Genomic DNA, 24,267 nt, shown 5'->3' with positions numbered 1-24,267 from the left:
AATGGTCTTTAGGGGCATTTTGGCCAGGGTTGCTGGGAAAGGCTTTCCCAAATACTCGGCAGCAGTTGAGTAAAAAGCTGCTGGAGCATATTCTGGCTCTGTTGATGTTTCTTATGAACTTCCAGCTCATTAGTGAAAAAATAGTGTCGACATCTTTCTTTGCAGGGTGAGAAAGAAACACTCAGATTTTATTTGGCTTTTAATTAGGGATATTTAAAATGAGTGAATGATCGAATGCTGGAGTGAATGATCTCAAAAATATTAATAAGTTAAGAAGTTTGACTTAGTTTATTACAGAAAAGCTTCTTGGTTTGCTGTATGAAATCTGCAACTAAAGTTTACACTTTTTACTTAGGCAGAAAATATACACTGAAGACATGGCCTTTGGAGCTTCAGCTTTTCCACCTCAGTATATATCTTCTGAGATAGCTCTTCATCCATATGCCTATTCTTATACCCTTGACTCTACACAGAATGTTTACTCAGTGCCTGGCTCCCACTATCACTATAACCAACCCAGTTGTTACCGAAGTTTTCAAACCGTGAAGCATGGAAATGAGAACATGTGTCCTCTACCACAAGAAATGAAAGCTCTGTTTAAGGTGAGTAATGATGGAGTTTGTTGTGTCCGTTAGTTGGTTGCTTTAATGTTTAAGATGTAAAGAAATGGTAAATTTGTTCATGTTTAAGCACTGTGTATTTTTTTTTTGTATTTAACCTTTTAAAAAATAATTTGGTCTTTTAAAAAATGATTATATTGTGAATACTTAATATTTTGCTACTTTAAACCTTTTTTATAGTGATGGTTTTCTTATTTCATGTTGCTTTTTAATCTTTTCCTGCAGAAAAAAACCTATGATGAGAAAAAAACATATGATGAGCAAAAGTTTGACAGTAAAAGGGCTGATGGAACTATATCATCTGAGATAAAATCATCTAGAGGTTCACATCGTTTGTCCATTTATGCTGAGAATAGTTTGAAATCAGGTAAAAATAACCAACTATGTAGTATAAGCCAGCCTACCCCATGTGCCCGAGAAACATTCCTGCTGTGTATACAGCTGTTTCTCTGGGCTTGTTCATTGTGACTACTCCAAGAATTGAGACCTGGGTCTGACACAGCTGATGGCGTCAGACTTCCTGAGCGATTCTAGGGGTCTTTTCCCAGGGATGGGATTATAATTTGGTACTCGTTGCATTGTGGGCTCTGAAGTGCCTATAATTTGTATTATTTGGTATATACATTTTCCTCTTTTCATTGACTTCACTTATAAACCATCTGGTACAAGGGAAGTGTATTAACTGTAATAACTCTGGTCTTATAATTAAATGAGGGGCTTCATGGAGCTACAGCCTATCTTATTATCCACTGCATTTCATGAGAAAGATGAGAAAGAGGTTATGCTTTATTGTTGTTGTTGTTGTTTTAAGAGACAAGGTCTCCCTCCCTGTGTTGCCTGTGCTGGGATTGCAGGTGTGACCCACCATGCCTGGCCTGAGGTTATGCATTTTATGAGGCCTGCTTCCCTCTAGTTTATTCCAGCAAACTGAAAGATGGAAGGTTTACTAGCACAGAAAATTCATTAGAGTCCCTTTAATTTGCAGTACTCTAAAATGTATATTAAGAATAATTAAAATGCCCAGCTGCACAGTCACGTTAAGGTAATCTTTTTCATCAGCCTTAGAATTACAGTCATGCCTCACTTACTGATGGGTACACATTCTGAGAAATGTGTCCTTCGTTTCATCATTGTGGGAACATTTAGAATGTACTTACACAGACCTAGATGGTATAGCCTACTGCCTGGCTAGGCTATATGATATAGCCTATTGTTCCTAACTTATAAACCTTTAGAACTGTACTGTATACTGTAGGTAACTGTAACAGTGGGAAGTATTTGTGTATCAAAATATAGAAAAGGTGCAGTAAAAATATAGTAAAAAGATACAAGGCTGGGTGTGGTAGACCACGCCTATAATCCTAACACTTTGGGAGGCCAGGGTGGGTGGATCACCTGAGATGGGGAATTCAAGACCAGCCTGACCAACATGGAGAAGCCCCATCTCTACAGAAATACAAAATTAGCTGGGTGTGGTGATGCATGCCTGTAAGCCCAGCTACTTGGGAGGCTGAGGTAGGAGAATTGCTCAGCCTCCCAAGTAGCTAGGATTACAGGCACATGCCACCACACCCAGCTAATTTTTGTATTTTTAGTAGAGTCGGGGTTTTACCTTGTTGGCCAGGTTGGTCTCGAACGCCTGACTGCAAGTGATCTGCCCGCCTTGGCCTCCCAAAGTGCTGGGATTACAAGTGTGAACCACTGTTCCCGGCCAACTTTCTTTTTTTTTTGTAAGTATAGGGAGTATATGCTCCAAAGATAAAAAGTATAATACATAAACAAGTGACATAGTTGTTTATTATCATTATCGAGTATTATGTACTTTACATAATTGTATGTACTATACTTTTATACACCTGTTAGCTCAGTAGGTTTGTTTACACCAGCATCACCACAAACACATGAGTAATGCCTCACACCATGACGTTACCAGTAGGCAATAGGAATTTTTCAGCTTTGTTACAATCTTTTGGGGATGTTGTATATGTAACCCATTGTTGACCAGACCATCATTGTGTGGTGCGTGACTATACATACTCCTAAAATGTGCAGTGCATTTTGGTTTTTCTGCATGATGGCCCAACCAGAGTGATTGATACTTCTGATCATTTAAAGTTTATACTTTTACAAAGGAAGGTTATCAACACTGGTGAGACTTACGGTGTTTTGACAACAACCTGTTGCATTAATAGCAATAGTCTTTATACTCTGCAATTTTTGCTTGAGTACCAGTCATCAAACAGTAACTAAATTTTTTTTTTTATTGCATTTTAGGTTTTGGGGTACATGTGAAGAACATGCAAGATTGTTGCATAGGTGCATACGTGGCAATGTGATTTGCTGCCTTCCTCCCCTTCACCTATATGTGGCATTTCTCCCCATGCTATTTCTCCCCAACTCCCCACCCCCCGCTGTCCTTCCCCTATTTCCCCCCAACAGACCCCAGTGCGTAGTGCTCCCCTCCCTGTGTCCATGTGTTCTCATTGTTCAACACCCGCCTATGAGTGAGAACATGCGGTGTTTGATTTTGTTTTCCTGTGTCAGTTTGCTGAGAATGATGGTTTCCAGGTTCATCCATGTCCCTACAAAGGACGCGAACTCATCGTTTTTGATGGCTGCATAATATTCCAGTAAGTAAATTTTTATTCCTACTTTTAATTTTGTAATTACAGATGGTTACCATAAGCGAACAGACAGGAAATCGAAAGTCATTGCAAAAAATGTATCTACCTCCAAACCTGAGTTTGAATTTACCACACTGGACTTTCCTGAACTGCAGGGTGCAGAGAACAATATGTCAGAGTTACAGAAGCAACCCAAGTGGGGACCTGTCCACTCTGCCTCTACCAACACTTCTCTTCTAAGAGAAGTAGTAAAACCAGCTGCAGTGTTATCAAAGGTGAGGTGAGGGTTTCTGTCTCCCTTACTTTTTCTTGGTACACACTTTTTAAATTGTCTCACTTCAAACATTACACATTGAATCTTGATGTGGGCTTTGACGTCCATGGAGCTGGGGAGGATGCGTGGGGGAAGCCTTTCATTGTGCATTTAAATGACCTTCTTTGTTAGAACAGTTTACAGTGAGGCTATAACACCTGGTGTGGCTGTGGTTTTAAAAGAATCACCTAGTATACCCTTTTATTTTTTTTTGAGACAGAGTCTCACTCTGTCGCCCAGGCTGGGGTACAGTGGCGCAATCTTGGTTTCTTGGTTCACTACAACCCCTGCCTCCCAGATTCAAGCAATTCTCCTGTCTCAGCCTCCCGAATACTTGGAACTACAGGCACATGCTACCACGCCTGGCTAATTTTTTTCTATTAGCCAGAGACAGGGTTTCACCATATTGGTCAGGCTGGTCTTGAACTTCTGACCTCAGGTGATCCACCTGCCTTGGCCTTCTAAAGTGCTGTGATTATAGGTGTGAGCCACTGCGCCCAGCCTAGTATACTCCTTTTTATCTGGTAGCTGAAAGGTATTGTAGTGCCTTAGAAGGAGAAGATTCTGGCAGAGTCTAGCTGCTTTGACAGACCATTTTGGACACACTGCTTCTAGCATTCTGTTAGTACTTTTTCCAATATGGAAAAAAAGACTTTTTAAAAAATCGAAATGCATTAAGTCCTCACATAATGTTGTTAATAGGTTCTTGGAAACTGCAACTTTATTATTATTTATTTATTTATTATTATTATTTTTTAATTTGTCTGCTCAAGGAAACTGCAACTTTAAATGAAAGCTGTATAGCAGGTCTTCCATTAACATATCCTTCACCATCATTTCATTATGATGTTGATGAAAAAAAGGAATTGATTTTGTTTTATATGGTTTAGTTTAAAGTCACAGTTTCCAAGAACCTATCCATGGTGTTAAGTGAGGACTTAATGTCATATTATTTAAAACTACATAGTGTAACTTCTGAATTTTGCAGGCTTTTATCTACCTCCTTGTCTTGTTAACGATACAGCAAATTCAGGAAAAGTTATTACAGCAGGTAATTCACTTTGTTCAACATTTGATCTCAAAGTTTTAGTCCACCATGTTGAGGTATTTCTCTCAAATAGATTGATTTGAGACTACCAAGAATAAGTAGCATCTGATTAGTAGTCCCTAAAATGGCTTCTGATAAATTTCCACTGAAGGAGTGGTGGGATACGTGCCAGTATGAAGGCAAGCAAAAAGAAGAAGGAAAAAAAAAAACAGGCGTCACTTGTTCGCTTACCTCTTGAATTGAGAAAGGATTTGTTTCCTGCCCTTAGACTTCTGTTAGGTGCCTGGACACTAAGGCCTTGAAGGGTCAGTGACAGTTACTGGTAATGTGCAGAAGATACACCTTTGTGTAGCAGTTTGCATGCAGGACCCTCATGTTGTTGTCCCCTCACACTGTTGTAACATAGTGCTTTCCTGTCAAGGAGCTGGGAGAAGTCTGGTCAACTGATGGCTGTCTAAAAACCGTAGTTCCATCTGGCCTGCTCTAGGGGCTCCAGGCTGGGTCTGTGCAGTGGCTGAATAGCCACTGGGCTCCCGGTCTTCATCTCGTGCACCTCTCACGAGTGCCCTACAGAAGTAGTCCAGGATGCTGTGTAAGCCTCAGGGTTGGCTCATGGAGTGAGCAGGAATGTGACTGGTGCTTTATATCAAGGTCGCTTATTACCTGTGACTGTTAATGTGTTTAAACATGAACTAAGGTAGAAGATACACATACTGATTGCTCTGTTAAGAGTCCCATATACTTTTGAATTATGTGTGGGCTTTTAAAAACTTTATTTTCCTTCTAAGACACTTTTTCTTGATATAAGTAATGTCTATAAATGACACACACACAAAATTTGTCTGAAACTGTACAACCAAAATAAAAGCTTGCTTAACATATAATCTTTTAAAAATGGTCTCTTGCAGGAATTTCCCTCAACTTGAAATTATAAATATGTGTAGTCTTATGTTTGAATTTTTTAAAACTTTGTTGGTATTTTTTCTATGTGATTCAGTATTTTTTTAAAACAACTGTTGCATTGGATCTCTCATACTGACATATATAATTTATTTAACCATTCTTGGAACAGGTAAACTATTTCTAATTTTTTATTGGCCTTGGTAAGCACAAAAGTTATGTTTACTAAAAAAGACTGTGCTTTAATAATTTTATTTTTTATTCCCAGATCATGTTATGAATTGGCAAATGGGTAAATTTGTGAAGCATATGAATTTTTAAAATTATTTTACATCCATTGTCTACTTAATGGATTCAGCTTCGAATTTTTTAATTTACTTTTACCTCTGGTGTTGTTAGTCAGTTGGAGGAGACTTTTAATGTACTTGACCCCCCATACACATAGTGTCATTATATATCTTATGTTTAATATATGAGACAGCTTTCTGTCTTTATTAAAGGGGGCATACATGGCCGGGCACAGTGGCTCACACCTGTAATCCCAGCACTTTGGGAGGACAAGGCGGGTAGATCATGGGGTCTGGCATTCGAGACCAGCCTGGCCAACATAGTGAAACCCTGTCTCTACTTAAAAAAAAAAAAAAAAAAAAAAAAAATTAGCCTGGCATGGTGGCTGTGCCTGTAATCCCAGCTACTCAGGAGACTGAGGCAGAAGAATCACTTGAACCTGGGAGGTGGAGGTGGAGGTTGAGGTGAGCTAAGATGGTGCCACTGCGCTCCAGCCCCAGGCGACAGTGCAAGATTCCGTCTCCCAAAAAAAAAAGGTCGGGTTGGGGGGCACATACGTTGCAGGCTTACATTTGTTGTTTTTGTAGACAGACATTTTGATGGATTGTTAGACTTTAGTGTGTGGGCCTAGTGAATGATGGCTTTCTCATTTACATGGGATCATTGCAGCTTTAAGAATTGTGTGGTACATCTGTGCCAACTTGGAAAGTTTGTCAGTGATATGTTAAAAGTTTTTTAAAAGTTGCCACAACATTATGTGTGATATAATTCCATTATGGGAATCCATATAAAAATATGATACACAAATGTTTATATCATAGGCAAAGAAATAGAAGGATACTAATGAAGCTTTAGATGTGGGTGGTGTTTTCCTCTAGGGAGTGAGATTTGGTTGAAGGAAGTAATTTAACTTTTCACTTTATGTACTTATATATTTGGAAATTTTAATTAGCATACATTTTGCAGAATTTAAGAATGGCAAGGAAACCTATATTTTAAAATTAAGTGATTACTTTGAATTTGAAATGGAAAATAACTGCTTTGGCTTTTTAAAAAAATAGATTTTATTTTCAAGAGCAGTTTTAGATTCACAGGAAAGTTGAGAGGAAGGTACAGAGATTTCCCATATGCCCCTTGCCTGCACACAACACACAGCTTCCTTCATTATCAACATCTTGCACTAGAGTGATGCATTTGTTACTATTGATGAATGTGCATTGACATGTCCTCATCACCCAAAGCCCATAGTTTGCTTTAGGGTTCACTGTTGCTGTTGTTGTGTCTTCTAAGACTTTGGGGAACTGCATAATGATGTGTGTCTATCATCGTAGTATGGTACAGAGTGGTTTCACTGCCCTAAAAATCTTCTATGTTCTACTTGTTTATCCCTCCCTCCCCTCAACTCCTCCTACTGTCTTTTTATTGTCTCCACAGTTTTGTCTTTTCTAGAATGTTATATAGTTGGAATCATATAGTATGTAGCCCTCTTAGATTGGCTTCTTTCACTTAGAAATGTGCATTTAAGTTTCTTCCATGTCTTTTCATGGCTTTGATAGTACATTCTTTTAGGGATCCATAATAGTTCATCATCTGGATATACCACAGTTTACCCATTCACCTACTTAAGGACATCTCAGCTGCTTCCAAGCTGTGGCAGTTATAAGTAAAGCTGCTCTAAACATCTGTGTGCAGGTTTTTGTGTGGACATAAGTTTTCAACTCCTTTGGTTAATTACTAAGGAGTATAATGGCTAGATCATATGGTAAGAGTATGTTTAGTTTTGTAAGGAGTTGCTAAACTATTAAATATCTTCCAAAGTGGCTGTGTCATTTTTCATTCTCACCAGTAGTGAATAAGGATTTCCGTTGTCAGTGTTCTGGATTTTGGTATGTAGTAGTATCGCCTTGTTTTAATTTACATTTCTCTATTGACATCTAATGTGTTTGATTTTTAGGGTGAAATGGTGAAAAACAATAACCCAAATGAATCTGTAACTGCTAATGCTGCTACCAATTCTCCTTCATGTACAAGAGGTAAAAGTGGCTACAAAATACTAATTTTTAAAATGTCATATATTTTCTGAGTTCATTTTTAACTCCAGTGAAATTGAAATGGTTTCTGTTGTAAAGCCTTAAGATAGCTAATGAGTTGTGGGTAACCTAACATCAATGTTAGTTTAGAAAGTTAAAGTAAGTAAATGAGATCCCACATCCACACACAAGGAGTAAAAAATAAGAGACAGGAATTCTAAATGAAATACTTCCGATTCAGTGAGAAATTTTATGAACTCAGCAATGACTACTTCCTTTAGTATTGCCTAGTCTCAAAAGTTTTTGAAACCCTTAAAGATTGAGAACCCCAAAGAGCTCCTGTTTATTTGGGTGATACCTGTCAATATTTGCCCTTTCAAAGTTAAAACAAATGTTTTAAATAATTGATTTGCTTGAAAATAACAATAATAAGTGTATTACATTTTAACATACCATATTTTTATGAAAACCATTTTTCAAAATTAAAAAACTGTAGTGCAGAGAGCAGCCTTGCTTTCCACTTGTGCAGCTCTGCCATCTGGCTCTGTAGATCTGCCACGGCGTTCACCTGCCTCGTGGTCCTGCCTCATACAGCATTTGGAAGACTCCCAGGTGTTCTTGTGAGAGAGGGAGAGTATTGAAGGCAACTAACACGTTCGTACTCCAGGAAAGGGGTTTTGACCCCATGGACCCCTGTAAGGGTCCTGGGAGCCTCCTGCCATACTGTGAGGACTATTCATCTGTCCTGTCCTGACCAAGAAGTAATACATTCAGAGAGAGTTCCATGTATCCTGCTTTGAAATTTTTACAGTAGCTTGTCCTAACAGAAGACATTTTTACAAAATGATTCCAAATGTATTCATAGGGTGTTTTCTTTTGTATTCTCATGTTTGATGTGTATGTGATTGAGTAATGGTCTGTATTTCACTGGCTGCTCTGAGGATGTGTAGTTCTCTAGTGATGAGAATAGTCTGCCTTACCCTTGAGGGTAGCCACAGGCTGCTAGCAGGTGTTCACCTGCCTGGATCACCTGATAGATGTCCTTTTTTTGTCTGTATATAGAGTTTGATGGGCACCTAAAGGACAACTCCTTTTGATAGATAGATGTCCTTTTGTTTTGTCTGTATATAGAGTTTGATGGGCACCTAAAGGAGTTGTCCTTTTGTTTTGTCTGTATATAGAGTTTGATGGGCACCTAAAGGAGTAGTGTTGCTGTACTTATGGCTCTGTTCTAAAAGAAATAAATTACCAGTTATTGTGATAGCTGAAGTCTAGTGATCTTTGACTTCTGATGTTAAAGGTACACTTCAAGGTTAGTAGGGCCAAAATTTGATCTTTAGTTCGTTAATTCTGTGTGCTTGTCACGTGGACATTTATTGTGGATTGTTGTTTAACTAAAACTGTCTACCCACCTCCAAACCCCAAGTTATAAAACCAGTTTCCAGGAAAATTAACCTTACAAGTTAAAAGGGAAAAAATTCAGCATGCATGCTCCAGGAAGAAAAACAAATTTAGTGACTACTATAGTTTCCAAGAGGACGTTGTAAATGATAGCCTACATTTATTTATGCTCCAAGCAGTTACCTCATGTAATGCATGTTTGAGTAACTAAGGACTTTCTATTTTACTGTTGAGATTGTCCAACAATTTTGGTTATCTTTGAGCAGAGTTATCTTGGACACCAATGGGTTATGTTGTTCGACAGACATTATCTACAGAACTGTCACCAGCCCCTAAAACTGTCACTTCTATGATAAACTTAAAGACCATTGCTTCATCAGCAGATCCTAAAAATGTTAGCATACCATCTTCTGCAGTTTTATCTTCAGATCCTTCCTACAACAAAGAAAAACACATTGTTCATCCTACCAAAAAGGTACGTATCACTAGAGACAGAAAGTAAGATAGTGGTTGCCAGGGGCTCAGTAAAGTGGGGAATGAGAAGTTGTTTATTAATGGGTACAGAGTTTCAGTTTTGTGAGAGGAAATGAGTTCTGGGAATGAATGGTGATGATGGTTGCACAATAGTGTGAGTGTACTTAATGCCACTGAAATGTGCACAGAAAAATAGTTAAGATAGTACCTTTTATGTTATATATATATGGTACTACCATAAAAAAGATGAGGGAAAAAGAGATATGCATCACATTTTGATTATGTTGATTTTCTGTGCCACTAGATAGTCTTTGTTTTTGAGATGGAGTCTCGCTCTGTCGCCAGGCTGGAGTGCAGTGGCACGATCTCTGCTAACTGCAACCTCCGTCTCCCAGGCTCAAGCGATTCTCCTGCCTCAGCCTCATGAGTAGGTGGGATTACAGGTGCCCGCCACCATGCCTGGCTAATTTTTGTATTTTTAGTAGAGACAGGGTTTCACCATGTTGGCTAGGCTGATCTCACTCCTGACCTCAGGTGATCCTTCTGTCTCAGCCTCCCAAAGTGCTGGGATTACAGGTGTGAGCCACCACGCCCAGCCAGGATAGTCTTTTTGTAATCCCTCCAAATCCTAACTGTAAATGTGTTTCATTCTATACTGTAGTTAGTAGTCTGAGTTTATTGTACTTGCACATTGAATAAAGAATAGGTAGTGAGTCAAGAAATACAAGTGATAGCTTTTTTGTATGAGTGAGAATGTACGTTTTAGATCTCTCTACTTAAAGTATCTGCAAACCGGTTTGAATTATGTAAAGAAGAAATGTTGGCATAAGTTTATGCTCTGGTGTGTAAAGTTTCCACTTCTTTTTCCCCTGGTCTTTGTTGAATTTAAGTGGCTTTTACCAGTATAAGAGTACTAGTAGCAAAATAATTGAATTCCACTGTTTGTGATCACCTGGTACATGTTACTGATTTTTAGTTAATGGATTTTTGGGGTTTTTTTGTTTGGTTTTTTTTTTGAGACAGAGTTTTGCTCTTGTTGCCCAGGCTGGAGTGCAGTGATACGATCTCGGCTCACTGCAACCTCCGCCTCCCAGGTTCAAGTGATTCTCTTGCCTCAGCCTCCAAGTAAGTGGGATTACAGGCATGTGCTACCATGCCCAGCTAATTTTGTATTTTTAATAGAGACAGGGTTTCTCCATGTTGGTCAGGCTGGTCTTGAACTCCCAATCTCAGGTGATCCGCCTGCCTCGGCCTCCCAAAGTGCTGGGATTACAGGTGTGAGCCACCACACACGGCTTTTGGTTAATGGAATTTATTTACTTGTTATAACATAACATTTAGAATAGATTTTTTTCCCTTAAGTAATTTTAAGTACTTTTTTTTTCACTGCAGCTTTGACCTCCCTGGCTCAAGCAATCCTTCCACCTCAGGCTTCCTGGTAACTGGGACTACAGGCATGCACCACCACACCCAGCTAGTATTTGTATTTTTTGTAGAGACAGGGTTTTGCCATGTTGCCCAGGCTGGTCTTATACTCCTTGGCTCAAACTATCCTCCTGCCTCAGCCTCCCAAAGTACTGAGATTATAGGCGTGAGCCACCACACCCAACTTTAAGTTACATTGTTATTGATTCCTAGAACTCTTTCTTCAAGAGCCTTTTTTTAATTGGTCTAGCTACGTTCTTGGTTTTCATTATGTATGGCTATATTATTTTAGATTGAAATGCAGTCTTGTTTAGCATAATGGTTTTCTGTCTTTTTGAGTGGATACTTTTTTATTTCCAAAAATGTAATTAGCTCTTCCACATAAATGGTAGCTGTGTATTTACAGGGTAACAATTACAGTGAAGGTAGATGTGTGCTTGTTCCTTGCTGCTCTGTGCGTGTATTTGAGAGAGAGAGCAGTATGTGTAAGGGAGAGACCCTTCCTTTTGTGCACACATTGAGCTTAACTCTCAGTGAAGCCTCCTGCCTGTCTCTGGGTGGCCAGGGGCAGGCTGGACAACAGGCCAGTGTCTAATTCTTTGTTGCAGCTGCCAAGTCTCTCTGAGAGCCAGTCTTCCTAATATGCAGTTAGCATTCTAAGAGTTAACAGATTTTGTTTTATTTTCCCAAGATCTTTTTAAAAAATTATTTTCTTAATTACAGTTCTAAGAAAAGCTTATTTTATAAAAATTCTAAAAGATAAGAAGAATATCAGCATCTCCTGTTATCTTACAACCCAAATAGCTTTGCATTTTGCATTTTACATAGCTGGACTGATAGTGATCAGAATTTTTTTTTTAACTTTGTGTATTGTGAAATTTTATTACAGAAATAATAAATGTAATACTTCAAGGATCTACTTATGGAAAAGGTCATCTCTCTCACACTTTTGATGCCTACCTTCAGAGAAACATGCATTAGCAATCAGGCATATGTCCTGTCTCAGGCTCATGAAAATATGAACAAAGAGACTCTGTTGTTGTTTTTTCTTAAACAAAATGCGATCATTTTATACACATTACCCTTAAACTTGTCTTTTTCACTTACAAAAATATCATGGACCACTCCCATGGGTCAGTGGATAAACATACTCTTTTTAAAAGCTGCTGAGACTTTTACTTCTGAAGTGTAAATTCCAACTGGGTATAAAGCAGGGCCTAAAACAAAAAGTTCCCTGCCCTTTGAGAGCCTCCATTCTGATGGAGGGAGGCTGACAACATGCAGACAGACGTAGGATATGTCAGAGAGTGATCAGTGCTCTGAAGAGAAAAGTCCAAGGGTAGAGAGCAAAGGATAATTGGAGATGAGGGAGCAGTCCCAGCCTAGCGAAATTCCAGTGAAGGGGCTTCAGTGCAAAGGCCTTGTGGCTAAAGCACATTTGACCTGGATGAATAGAGGCCCGTGGGGTTAGGGGGCTGTAGGAATGATGACGTCACATTTAGAAGTCCTGGGGTGGGCCCAGGTATTTGATTTGAAGGTTCCATGGGTGATTCTGCTGTGCAGACAGGTGTGATGTACAGATGAGGAACCACTGGGCCATTCTGGTGGAAGTGGCGTGCCTGGAATTACAGGGAGAGCTTAGGCTGGGATCAGTAAGGTCCTTAACACCATGATCTCCTCAAGCTGAAAATGAGGTTCTATCCAAATCTACCAGTTTTCAAAAGGAATTGGGTATTACAACTATTCCAACAAACTTTTTTTCCTTCAGAATTATTCTAATGAATGCTGGCTCTTTTAAAAAGAGATGAGGAACCTAACTCTGAATAAAATTGCCATGTGATTATAGGAGTTGATACTTTAATTTTGCTGATGCATAGTATTAAACATTCTATTGATCACCCTAAAAACTGAGGATTTTTGCTTTGTATTTTTGTTCTAGTCTAAAGCATCACAAGGTAGTGACCTTCAACAAAATGAAGACTCAAGAAAGAATAAGAAAAAGAAAGAGAAGTCTGCATCAAAATATGAAGTCCTGACAGTTCAAGAGCCTCCAAGAATTGAAGTACATTTATATTTATTACTCACATTGTGTAATATAATAAGTGGGTCTTTCTTAATAGAAATATGAGTTCATATTGCTTTCCTAAGTGAAAATCTCCAGGGCCTTTTAATGATCATTTTCTTAGTGCTAAAGAAAGCAGTAGCTACTCTTTCTTCTTACCTCTTCATTTTGGCTTCCTAGTTGTCTCAGAGCAGCCACTCCGTGAACATTTGAATGAATGCATGGTCTGGAGACAAAACTACTTGTATCAGAGTTGAATAGTTTGTGTGCCATATTACTAATAGTTCCCTTCAGTTATCTTCTTTTCCTGTTTTGTTTTTTTTTTCCCTTGCTTTGGAATGCTGGCTTTTGCAGGGCCTTCTTTTCTATCCAGAAGTCTTATTATAAAGTGCTTCATTATAGAGAGAAATGTAGAATACTATAGAATCATTGAGGGCCTGAGTCAGGAAGATTTCAGGAACTTCCAAAAGGATGGCTTTAATTGTCCCATGATACTGCAAGCATGTCTTGTACTCTAAGGAGCCAGCCTGGATTCTGACTTAATTACGTGCCTGGTTGTTTTCTTTACATTGCTGTACCAGACTCAGGCAGCCTGGCTGCTTGTGCAGGCCGAAGACTGTCTCAGAGGTGCTGCCTGGGTGCCCAGCTTAGGGGCAAGCCCAGGGCATTCCCACAGACTTGGGGTGGGGGTTCCCAAGGCTCCTGTAACATCCATTTGAGAATAGATGGGTTAAATGTTTGAAAACCTACCATGGCAGAGCATTATGGTTTAGGCCAGTGAATAATTTACATTTCTGCCCCATGTTTCCTATCTTTTTCCAAGGCACCTAAAATACTGACAGAATGACATAGGCATTTTCAAGTGATTTAAAAATTGTTTTTTAGCAGGCCCGTTGCCTTTGACTCCATTTACTATCCTGGGTTCAGCACATATAACATGCAGGTCTACTGAATCTAGACAGTTTCTCTAATGAAAAACATAGTCTTTTGAAGAACAGGTACTTGAATACTCTCATGCCAAGGTAGTCCAAGGTCAGTTCTGTAGATCCCTCAAGTGTACCAAGATCGTTGGTGGCACTCTCTTTTTTGAGCAAAGGGGTATTAGAACTGTGGTCTTTAAATTTGCTCCAAGTTGTGTAAAGTAGAAACTCTTACGTGAGAGTTTCACGGCTGTTTTTTTAAATCACTTTTAAGAACTTTTGTGGGACCTTATTGAAGAATGAAAATATAAGCAAGGAAAAGGTTGCACTTGGTGTGTTTGCATTAACAAAGAGCTAAAGGGGTGTGTGGTTTACTTAGGATGCTGAGGAATTTCCTAACCTGGCAGTTGCATCTGAAAGAAGAGACAGAATAGAGAGACCGAAATTTCAGTCTAAACAGCAGCCACAGGTAATTTTTAGATTGAAACCACAATTGCTTTAGGCTTAACTTTTCTGGCTCAACTAAATGCTTGAGAAAAACTGCTTTCCAGACATCTCCGTATGGAGACAGGTGGTTTTGTTTTGATTCATTCCTTCACTAGAGAACTGCACCTAGCATGTTGAAACAGAATTACTCTTAAGCTAAAATGTTTTAAATAATAAGATTTTATTACTTTATAAGATTATTTTATAATAAGATTATTGGTAACTGCATTTGCTAAGTCAGAAAGAAGGGGGCTATATACTGCCTTATGATACTTTAAAGGAAAAAAGTTGACTCAGTTTATTTCGGAAACAAAAATTTTTTTGCAAGTCAGTAGTATCTAACAGAAGAAAAATAAGAGAGGCACCACAGTTTTACTCTGTGTAGTCAAAATAGAAGCTAAAGTGGAAGTGATTGCCCTTCCACACTCCACCACCTACAACGTAGATTCAGGAGGGACCCTGTGATTCATAATTTAGATGGGGAACTTGTGTGCTTGTAGGCATTTATTTGCTAGGATATGCATTGTCATTTTGCCTTTTAAAGGGGGAACGATTGTTTCTGGATTCGTGAAAAATAAAATTCTAAACCTTTGTGTGAGTTAACTTTAAGTTCAGTGTCATAATTTGCTCATCTTCATTCCATGCAGCAGGCCTCCTTGCCTGTCCTTTGTTGCACGTGGTACTTTCCCCTGATGGGAGCCCTCAGCCAGTACGGTTTTTGGTGTCCGGGAAGAGAACACTTGGCAAGAGAGTGGAATGGAGGCATTAAGCAAATGGGACGCCATGCCTTAGGACATATCACTGGGCTTCCTTGTACAACTTTTTTATAGTCTCAAAACCCAAATCACAACAATGTCAAAAATAATACTTGTTTTAAGCATATCAGACTTTGAGCCTGCACTTAATACTATTTGCTGAGTATGATTTGGGCTTATGTAGACTTTTGGTTGCATCTCTATAATTTCATGACATTTTGTTGGTTTACAGAGGCATTTGGAGAGAAAATGGTGCTAATGAGACAGTAGTACTAACCAAGGAGCCTCATACACAGACTTTGTAGCCAAAGACTTTATATAAGTGCTAGTGTCTTGTCTATAGATGTGCATTGTTAACCACTCACAATGGAGATACAGACAAAAGTGTAGTTGATTTAATATAAACCCAACTTTCTGAAAGAAGAATGACATAAACAACCATGGTAATATTGGCAGATAATATGGGATTGATTTTTTTTCCCTATTTTCCTGTTACTTGAATTTTTAAAAATTCTTCTTTATAGTCTCTAAACCTTATTTCATTTTGTCTTTAATTACATCAGTTTTTTTGTAAAATGAAAGCACAGTTTGTATAGTTTTATAAGTAAACTTATGAATTTTGAACTTTCAGGGTAATTTTAAAAATAATGTAAAGAAGAGCCAGCTTCCAGTGCAGTTGGATTTGGGGGGCATGCTGACAGCCCTGGAGAAGAAGCAGCACTCTCAGCATGCAAAGCAGTCCTCCAAACCAGTGGTGGTCTCAGGTAAGAGTTTGTCTATCTCAGGCAAGTGGTTGGAAGTCTTTTTCAGCTAGATTATTGTGTTAACATTTCCTCTTGTTATCAAAAGTTATTTATAGATAATCAAAACAATGTGATGCTGGAATAGCATAGATATGGACCTGTGGAGTAGAGTATCTGTGGCCAATTGATTTTTCCATAAGTGTGCCAAGTCGATGAAAAGAATAAAGAACAGTCTCTACAATGGTACTAGAACATCTGGATTTCCACATGCTAAAGGATAGTCATATCTCCTACCTCATACCATAGATCCAAATGAACTCAAAATGGATCAATGAGCTAAATATAAGAGCTAAAAGTATAAAACTCTTAAAAGAAAACAGGGTAAATCTCCATGACTTTGGATTAGACATTGGATTTTTAGATAATAGCACCAAAAAGATGAGCAACAACAATAAAAAAAAAACCTTGGACTACATTAAAATTAAAAAATTTTGCATACCAAAGGACATTATCAAGAAAGTGAAAAAAATACTTACAAAATGGAAAAAAATAGTTGCAAATCATATATCTGATAGGGGATTAATATTCAAATATTTAGGAATTCCAGCTGAACAGCAAACAATCCAATTTAAAAATGGGCAAAAGACTGGAAAAGACACTTCTCCAAAAAGGGTACACAAGTAGTCAATAAGCATGTGAAAAGATTCTCAACATTGTTAGTCATCAGGGAAATTAAAACAGAAAATAACAAGTGTCAGTGAAGGCATGGAAAAATTGGAACCCTTGTACACTGCCAGTCGGAACGTAAAATGGTGCAGCCACTGTGGAAGACAACCTGGTGGCTTCTTAAAATGCTAAATGCAGAGTTATTACATGACTCAGCGATTTTGCTCCTTAATATTTACCCAAGAGATAAGAGACTTAGACACTTTTACACTGGGGTTTGCTATGACATTACTCACAACCAAAAGGTAGAAACAGCGCAAATGTTTGTTACCACGTGATGGTGTAAACAAATGTGGTGTACCTACACAGTGTAATAATTCAACCTTAAAAAAGGAATGAATTCTTATACATGATACATGAATGAAACCTGAAAACATTATATCATATAAAATTAGCCAGACACAGAAACACAGCTACTGTGTGATTCCACTAAAAAATATCTAGAATAGGCAAAATCATGAAAACATAAATTAGAGGATACCTGGGGCTGAGGGGAAAAGGAATGGTGAGTTATTAATGGGGACAGAGTATTCATTGGAGCATGAAAAAGTCTTGAAAATGGATAGTAGTGATGGTTGCATAACATCATGAATATAATTTATGCCACTGAATTATTCACTTAAAAAGTTAAAATGGTAAATTTTATGTCATTTTTCCATAGTTAAAACATTTTTAAGTTATTAAAATAGGATGATTTTTAAAAATTGATCTTATTAAAAGATGAGCTTTCCACTTGATTGATGACATTGTGTAGCTGAAAATCTCCTTACCTATAGAGGTACCCCGAGTTCCTGAAAATCTTTACTGTCTGGGTCAGGGTCAGGAAGCTGCATTCCATGTATTGCAGCCTGTGCATCGGGCACCGCTGGGAACACTGTTGAGTTAGTGCTGATGTGGCTGCCTCTTTCCTCTGACACATCTTAAGAGCCAAGACTGTTAAAACACACAGTATGTCATAAAAGGCAACGTGCAAATTTTCCACCAGAGGCTTTTAAATGTTTCTTCCTTTTGAAGTAATTATTTCAAAAAGCACTATTTTTTTTTTTTTTAAATCTGTGGCTTCTCCTTTTTTTTTAACTTTTGTTTTAGGTTCAGGAGTACACATGCAGGTTTGTTTTATAGGTAAACTTGAATCATGGGGGTTTGTTGTACAGATTATTTAATCACTCAGTTACTAAGTCTGTAGTTATTCTGATACCAATAGTTATTCTGATCTTCTCCCTCCTTCCACCCTCAAGTAGGCCCAGTGTCTATTCCCCCTTTGTGTCTGTGTGTTATTCTTACCATTTAGCTCCCACTTCGTGTGAAAACATGTGGTATTTGGTTTTCTGTTCCTGCATTAGTTTGCTAAGGATGACAGCCTCTAACTCCATCCATGTTTGTACAAAGGACGTGATCTCATTCTTTTTTATGACTGCAGAGTATTCCATGGTGCATATGTACTACATTTTCTTTATCCAGTCTACTGTTGCTGGGCATTTAGGTTGATTTCATGTCTTTACTATTGTGAATAGTACTGCAGTGAACATTCACATGCATTTGTCTTTATAATAGAATGATTTATATTCCTTTGGATATATAATGGCATTGCTGGGTCAAATGGTATTTCCGTTTTAGGTCTGAGGAATCATCATACTGCTTTCCACAATGGTTGAACTAACTTACACTCCCAGCAACGGTGTATAAGTGTTTCTTTTTCTCTGCAACCTCACTAGCATCTGTTATAGCCATTCTGACTATTGTGAGGTGGTATCTCATTGTGGTTTGATTTGCATTTCTCTAATGATCAGTGATTTTGAGCTTTTTTTCATATGCTTGTTGGCCACATGTATGTCTCTTGAAAAGTGTCTGTTCATGTCCTTTGCCCACTTTTTAATGGGGTTGTTTTTTTCTTGTAAATTTGTTCACGTTCCTTATAGATGCTGGATCTTAGACCTTTGTCAGATGGGTAGACTGCAAAAATTTCTCCCATTCTGTAGATTGTTTACTTTCATGTTTCTTTTGCAGTGCAGAAGCTATTTAGTTTGATTAGATCCCATTTGTCAATTTTTTTGCTTTTGTTGCAGTTACTTTTGATGTCTTTGTCATGAACTCTTTGCCAGTTCCTGTGTCCAGAATGGTATTGTCTGAGTTGTCTTTCAGGATTTTTATAGTTCTGGATTTTACATTTAAGTCTTTAATCATCTTGAGTTGATTTTTGTATATCATATAAGGAAAGAGTCCAGTTTCAATTTTCTGCACGTGGCCAGCCACTTATCCCAGCACCATTTATTGAACAGGGAGTCCTTTCCCCATTGCTTGTTTTTGTCAGCTTTGTTATTTGTTCCTTGCTTCCTCTTTTACTGCCTCTGGTGTTAAATATTTTTAGAGTACACTTTTGATTTCTTGTTGATTTTTTTTTTTTAAGTTTAGTTTGAAAAACTTTCTTAGTGGTTGCTATATGGATTACAGTATACGTGTTAGTTTATATATTAGAAAAGCTTTACTCCAATATATCTCCATTTTCTTCCTTCCCTTTATGCTATTGTCATATGGTACATCTAAATATATTATAAACTGAACACTGCAGTGTTGGAACTACTACTTTATATAGCCATATCTTTTAAAGAAGAGAAGAAATAAGGGAAAAATTTATATTTACCAGTTTCATAATTACGATTTTAGGTGTTCTTTATTCCTCTGGATTCATTTGCCATCTTGTATCCCTTCTGGTTGTATTTCTTCTGAAGGGCTTCCTTTAGTATTAGTGACACAAGCCATACTAGCAACAAATTCTCACAGTCTTTGTTTATCTAGGAATGTCTTTATTTTGCATTTACTTTTTGAAGGTTAGTTTTGCTGAATATAGAATTCTTGGTTGACCACCCCATAGCTCATCCCTGTAGTGAGTCTTCCCCTGGACTCCATGTAAGTCCTCACTGGCCTGGTGGTGTCTGTTGCTTGCCTATTCAAAATGGCAGCCTCTTACTGGCCATGCTCCCTTGCCTTCCCCATTTGCTGAAATCACCGCTTTAAATGACCACACTCTGAATTCAGCAAGCCCCTTATGGCACTGACAGGGAAGCTCCTGGTTTTCACAGCCTTGCCACCTGGTTGAATGAGCCAAAGCTGAGCAGGGAGAAGCTGGGAAAAGCCTCAGAAAGGAATGTCCAGACTCATACTGTTCTGATCCAAAGGCTAGTCATCTAAGAAGTAAGCACTCCTCGGTTTGTTGGAAGCCTTTGGTCACTTTCCAGAGGGCTGATATGATTGTTTTTGGCAGTTATGTTGAACTTGGTGGTTGTTTTTGTGGGAGGGAATGGTTGATCTTCCTCTGCTGTGAGGAAAGGACTATCCTCAGGCCCACAGTGCTTTGTGAAGAGGTGCCTGGCAGTGGGGTGCAGGAGGTGTAGAGTTGGAGGGCTTGTGGCAGGTTTTGCAGGAGCCCAGGTGAGATACTGAACTTGGTGGTGTCGTTGGGGACTGGGTGAGTGAGCACATATGAGCCACACATGGTTTTCCAAGAAGACCTGAGAAAAAGAATTGAGCCAGTCACATGTATGTTCAAACCCCATGTGGAAACAAGGCTCCAAAGATGCAAGCAGTTGTGCTTACTAAGGCCAGAGCAGCCTGGGAGGCAGGTACCATTATCTTAGTTGACCTGTGCAGGTTACATTCTGCATTGAAGCAGTGAATCCGACAGGTGAGACTTAGTGGGACTGCCTGATTGCCAAAGCACCGGTTATTTTAAAAACGTGTTCCAAAATTAAAGGAAGGCAGGTAAAATATATTTGGAAAAATGTTGGTGACTGTTGAAGCTGGACATAGACGCGGGGTTTGTTTACCATTCTGTTTTCTTTGGCGTATGTTTGGAAATTTTCCAGATCAAAAAGTGGGGGAAAAAACTATATAGGAATTAACTGTTTACTTGAAATAACTATCGATAAGGGCAATAGAACAGAAAAGGAGAATAAAATTGAACTGTTCAGTAGTAATCACAATAATTCATTGGCTATGTAGAGGGATTACCAACTGCCCATGATGGGATTTGGGAAAACATGTCTGGAAAACTCAAGAGAATTAACTAGAAATATTAATAGAATCTTATAGTGGCCTTATAAGGTACCTAGATACAAGATACACATATAGAAACCAATAGCCAGCTTCCACAAAGGCATTGTCAACTGGAAATGGTAGTGGAGAGGGGCGTGTTCACAGTAGCAACAGTGAGTGCAGACCACCTAGAACTGCCCTGAGTCAAAAAATGAGATCCAGGCAGTATTAGCCTATACTGGGAAACATGGGAGATCTGATGACATGGATAGGAAGGTAGGTGTTCCTAAATTACTTGATACTTTTTGGGGATCTCATCTGAAAGATAATAAATTTCATTTAGAAATTGCCAATGAAAAGAATATGTAAGAGATTGTTTGACAAAGATGAGAAGGGTTGTTGGGACAGGCTGGGGATGACATGGCAAACTCCTTTGGATACCCCGAGGCAGCCCCTGGGCAAGCTGCAGTCCAAGAGCTGGGTAGAGCATCTGGGAGGTGACCATGAGGCCTTTTTCCCACTGTGTTTCAGTTGGAGCAGTGCCAGTCCTTTCCAAAGAATGTGCATCAGGGGAGAGAGGTCGCCATGTGAGTCAAGTGAAGACCCCGCACAATCCCTTGGACTCCAGCGCCCCCCTGATAAAGAAAGGGAAGCAGAGGGAGATCCCCAAGGCCAAGAAGCCAACCTCACTGAAGAAGGTGTGTAGGTGTTTCAGCCAAAGCAAGGCCCTAGAAATCTTAGTTTCACGTTTCCATAGTTACCCTCCCAGCACTTAGATTTCTAGATTTTATGACTTAAACATTACTTGAATATGTTGTAGTAAAACATGTTAATGATACTCTAACAAATGATTCCTCACCCTCCCAGCATGACACGTGAGGAACATGTTATGTGGGGAATGCTTCAGCTACTTGAGAAGAAAGGAACATCTTTTCTTGTTTTAACTTTGCAGTGGCGCGGACAGAAAACCAGAAATGGGAGGAGTTGCATTTTCCTCCTCCTCATCATCCCCCTTCATCCTACCCTAGCTGATCTATCCGATGTTCAAAGTCAGTGAATAGTGCATACTTCCTTATAGACCTTCCAGGAGGACAGTCACAGGCTCCTCTGATGAATTCTTTTTTTTTTTTTTGAGACGGAGTTTTGCTCTTGTCGCCCAGGCTGGAATGCAATGGCATGATCTTGGCTCACTGCACCCTCAGCCTTCTGGATTCAAGCGATTCTCCTGCCTCCGCCTTCCAAGTAGCTGGAATTATAGGCATGTGCCACCATGCCCAGCTAATTTTTATATTTTTAGTAGAGACAAAGTCTCACCATGTTGGCCATGCTAGTTTCTAATTCCTGACCTCAGATGATCCACCTGCCTTGGCCTCCCAAAGTGCTGGAATTACAGACATGAGCCACCTCCCTCCGGTGAATTCTTATAGCAACCCTGTGGTGTAGGTGCTCAGGTGAGGGCTGAGCTACAGAATTGGATTCAGAGCTCATGGCTTTCCTGTGTGGCTGCTCTGCATACCTGGGGAGGAATGTGCCACTCCAAAACCAGCGGGGAGGTTTGGGTCAGCTCCCTGGAGGCTGGGGCGCACTTGGCTGCTCTCAGAGCACAAATAGGCGTGTTGCCAACAGGTTGAACTTGGGCAGTCTAATTTGCAGAAGAGCTTATCTTTTAAGTACAAATATTTAGGCATTTTAATTGTTTATTTAATTTTTAAGATTATTTTGAAAGAACGGCAAGAGAGAAAACAGCAGCGTCTCCAAGAAAATGCTGTAAGTCCAGTTTTTGCCAGTGATGACACACAAGATGGAGAGAGTGGTGGTGACGACCAGGTTCCAGAGCAGGCAGAGGCCTCAGGTACCAACTTCACTTTGTGCCTTAAGAATAATTTAGATGGGAGCAGCTGCAGAAAGGATGAGCTGTGCTGAGCAAACTCTCCAGGACTTGGCTGACTCCTCTTGCCTTTGTGGTGAAAGTGGGTCAGCATTGAGCTCCCAGCTTTACAGGGAAGGGAGGTCCCCATGGATAGGGGAGTGTTTCTAGTGCCTCTCGTTCTGGGGTCTGTGAGGGACAGAGGTGAGGATCCTCCCTTCCCACCAAATTTGATCTGTGTGGTGCTAGATGGTCCTCCAACTTAAAGTGGTCATGAGAATGAACATCGCTAGCTGCACAGCTGTTTACCAGCAAGTATTTGAGATGTGGGGACATGAACACGAATGTATGTTTTTAAGCAAACTTTTTATTCAGCTATACATTCAGAAAAGTGCCTAAATCATCAGTGTACAACTTGAGGACTTTGCACAGTAACCACCATACCCAGATCAAGAAGCAAAACAGTTCAGCAATCTCCCATGCCCTCTGGTCAGAGACCTCCCCCAGGAGACCCTTCCCTGATGGCAACCCCACCCAGGGTTGTGGACGTGACTCTGGTGCAGCTGTGTGTTGTGTGCTGCTCTCTCTGTCCCCTGTCCTTCAGCCTTGTTGGCGACATGGAGTTGCCGTTTATTTTCATTACTGTGTAAAATTCAGCTGGACGAGCTTACAGGGTTGCGGATGGGCATGCAGCATTTTCTGGTTTGGGATAATTAGAAATAGGGTTGCTGTGGACAGTGTTATATGTGTCTTAAAGGACACAAGCACTCATTCCTTTGGGGCATTACCTGGGAGCAGAATTGCTTTAGTACCTCCTGCCCAATGGGTTTCTAACTGTTCTACCAGCTACAGCCCCAGCATGGCTGAGAGTTTCAGGTGCTCCCCATCTCCACCGGGCCACGGGGTACTATCTTTTTTGAGCTTGTCGTTCTTGTAGGTCTGGTATATGTTTTTTCATTCCCTCACTTGGTGATCTCTTATGCAATTGCATTTTGATAGTCAGGAGAAGTAACTAGTTGGGGACAGTAAGCTATCACTGCATCAGACCTGGTGTGTTTGAATACACACCTCTTGAGTTTGTAATAGTTTAAATGTTGGAGTTCAGCACTTTCTAAAGGATTATTTCAAAAAGAAATGATCTCAAGCATTTGAGAAAAAACTTAGAACTAAAGGCCAATTCTTTAAAACTTCCTGATAATGCGATTCTTCAGGTTAAATTTCAAAATCAAAAAATAAATTTGGCCGCTGAACTGTGCACTTAAAAGTGGTGAAACTGGTAATATTAACGTATATTTTACCATAATAAAAATGAATGTATAAGTAAATTGTGGGGAGGCACACCTTCAGGCATGACAGCCTCCACCAGCTTTTCTGGTTTCCCCAGGCATCCTTGTCTGTTTTTGCTGCCTTCTGTAAACCTCTCTGCATGTTGTCTGTGGATATGGTGGTTGTGTGCAGAGTCTGGTTGCATCGGTAAGACTGTATTGAGCCAGCCCCTCAGTGTGTGCACTGGGCCTTAGCGATGTCTTATAATGACTTTTTCCTCCACAAAG

At 39.4% G+C, this 24,267-nt stretch overlaps 1 protein-coding gene across 12 annotated transcripts in view; it reads left to right on the top strand.

Moving 5' to 3' along the window:
* SECISBP2 (SECIS binding protein 2) overlaps positions 1-24,267 on the top strand; it is a 41,694-nt gene that overhangs the window by 6,986 nt on the left and 10,441 nt on the right. The window contains exons 3-13 of one of the 12 annotated variants that reach the window (XM_012463172.2): positions 356-602; positions 846-987; positions 2,895-2,936; positions 3,293-3,519; positions 7,748-7,826; positions 9,641-9,699; positions 13,063-13,185; positions 14,485-14,574; positions 15,978-16,110; positions 21,379-21,545; positions 22,561-22,699. In XM_012463172.2, the coding sequence (XP_012318595.2) occupies positions 356-602; positions 846-987; positions 2,895-2,936; positions 3,293-3,519; positions 7,748-7,826; positions 9,641-9,699; positions 13,063-13,185; positions 14,485-14,574; positions 15,978-16,110; positions 21,379-21,545; positions 22,561-22,699 (1,448 nt within the window). The other 11 variants (XM_012463166.2, XM_012463157.2, XM_012463126.3 and 8 more) reach the window with 11 other exon arrangements.

Source organism: Aotus nancymaae, unplaced genomic scaffold, assembly GCF_030222135.1.
Source record: "Aotus nancymaae isolate 86718 unplaced genomic scaffold, 86718_ANA_hifiasm-v0.15.2.pri h1tg000041l, whole genome shotgun sequence".
Classification (NCBI taxonomy): Eukaryota; Metazoa; Chordata; class Mammalia; order Primates; family Aotidae; genus Aotus; species Aotus nancymaae.
Note: the sequence above shows the minus strand (reverse complement) of the source record. Positions and strands in the feature narration are given on the sequence as shown.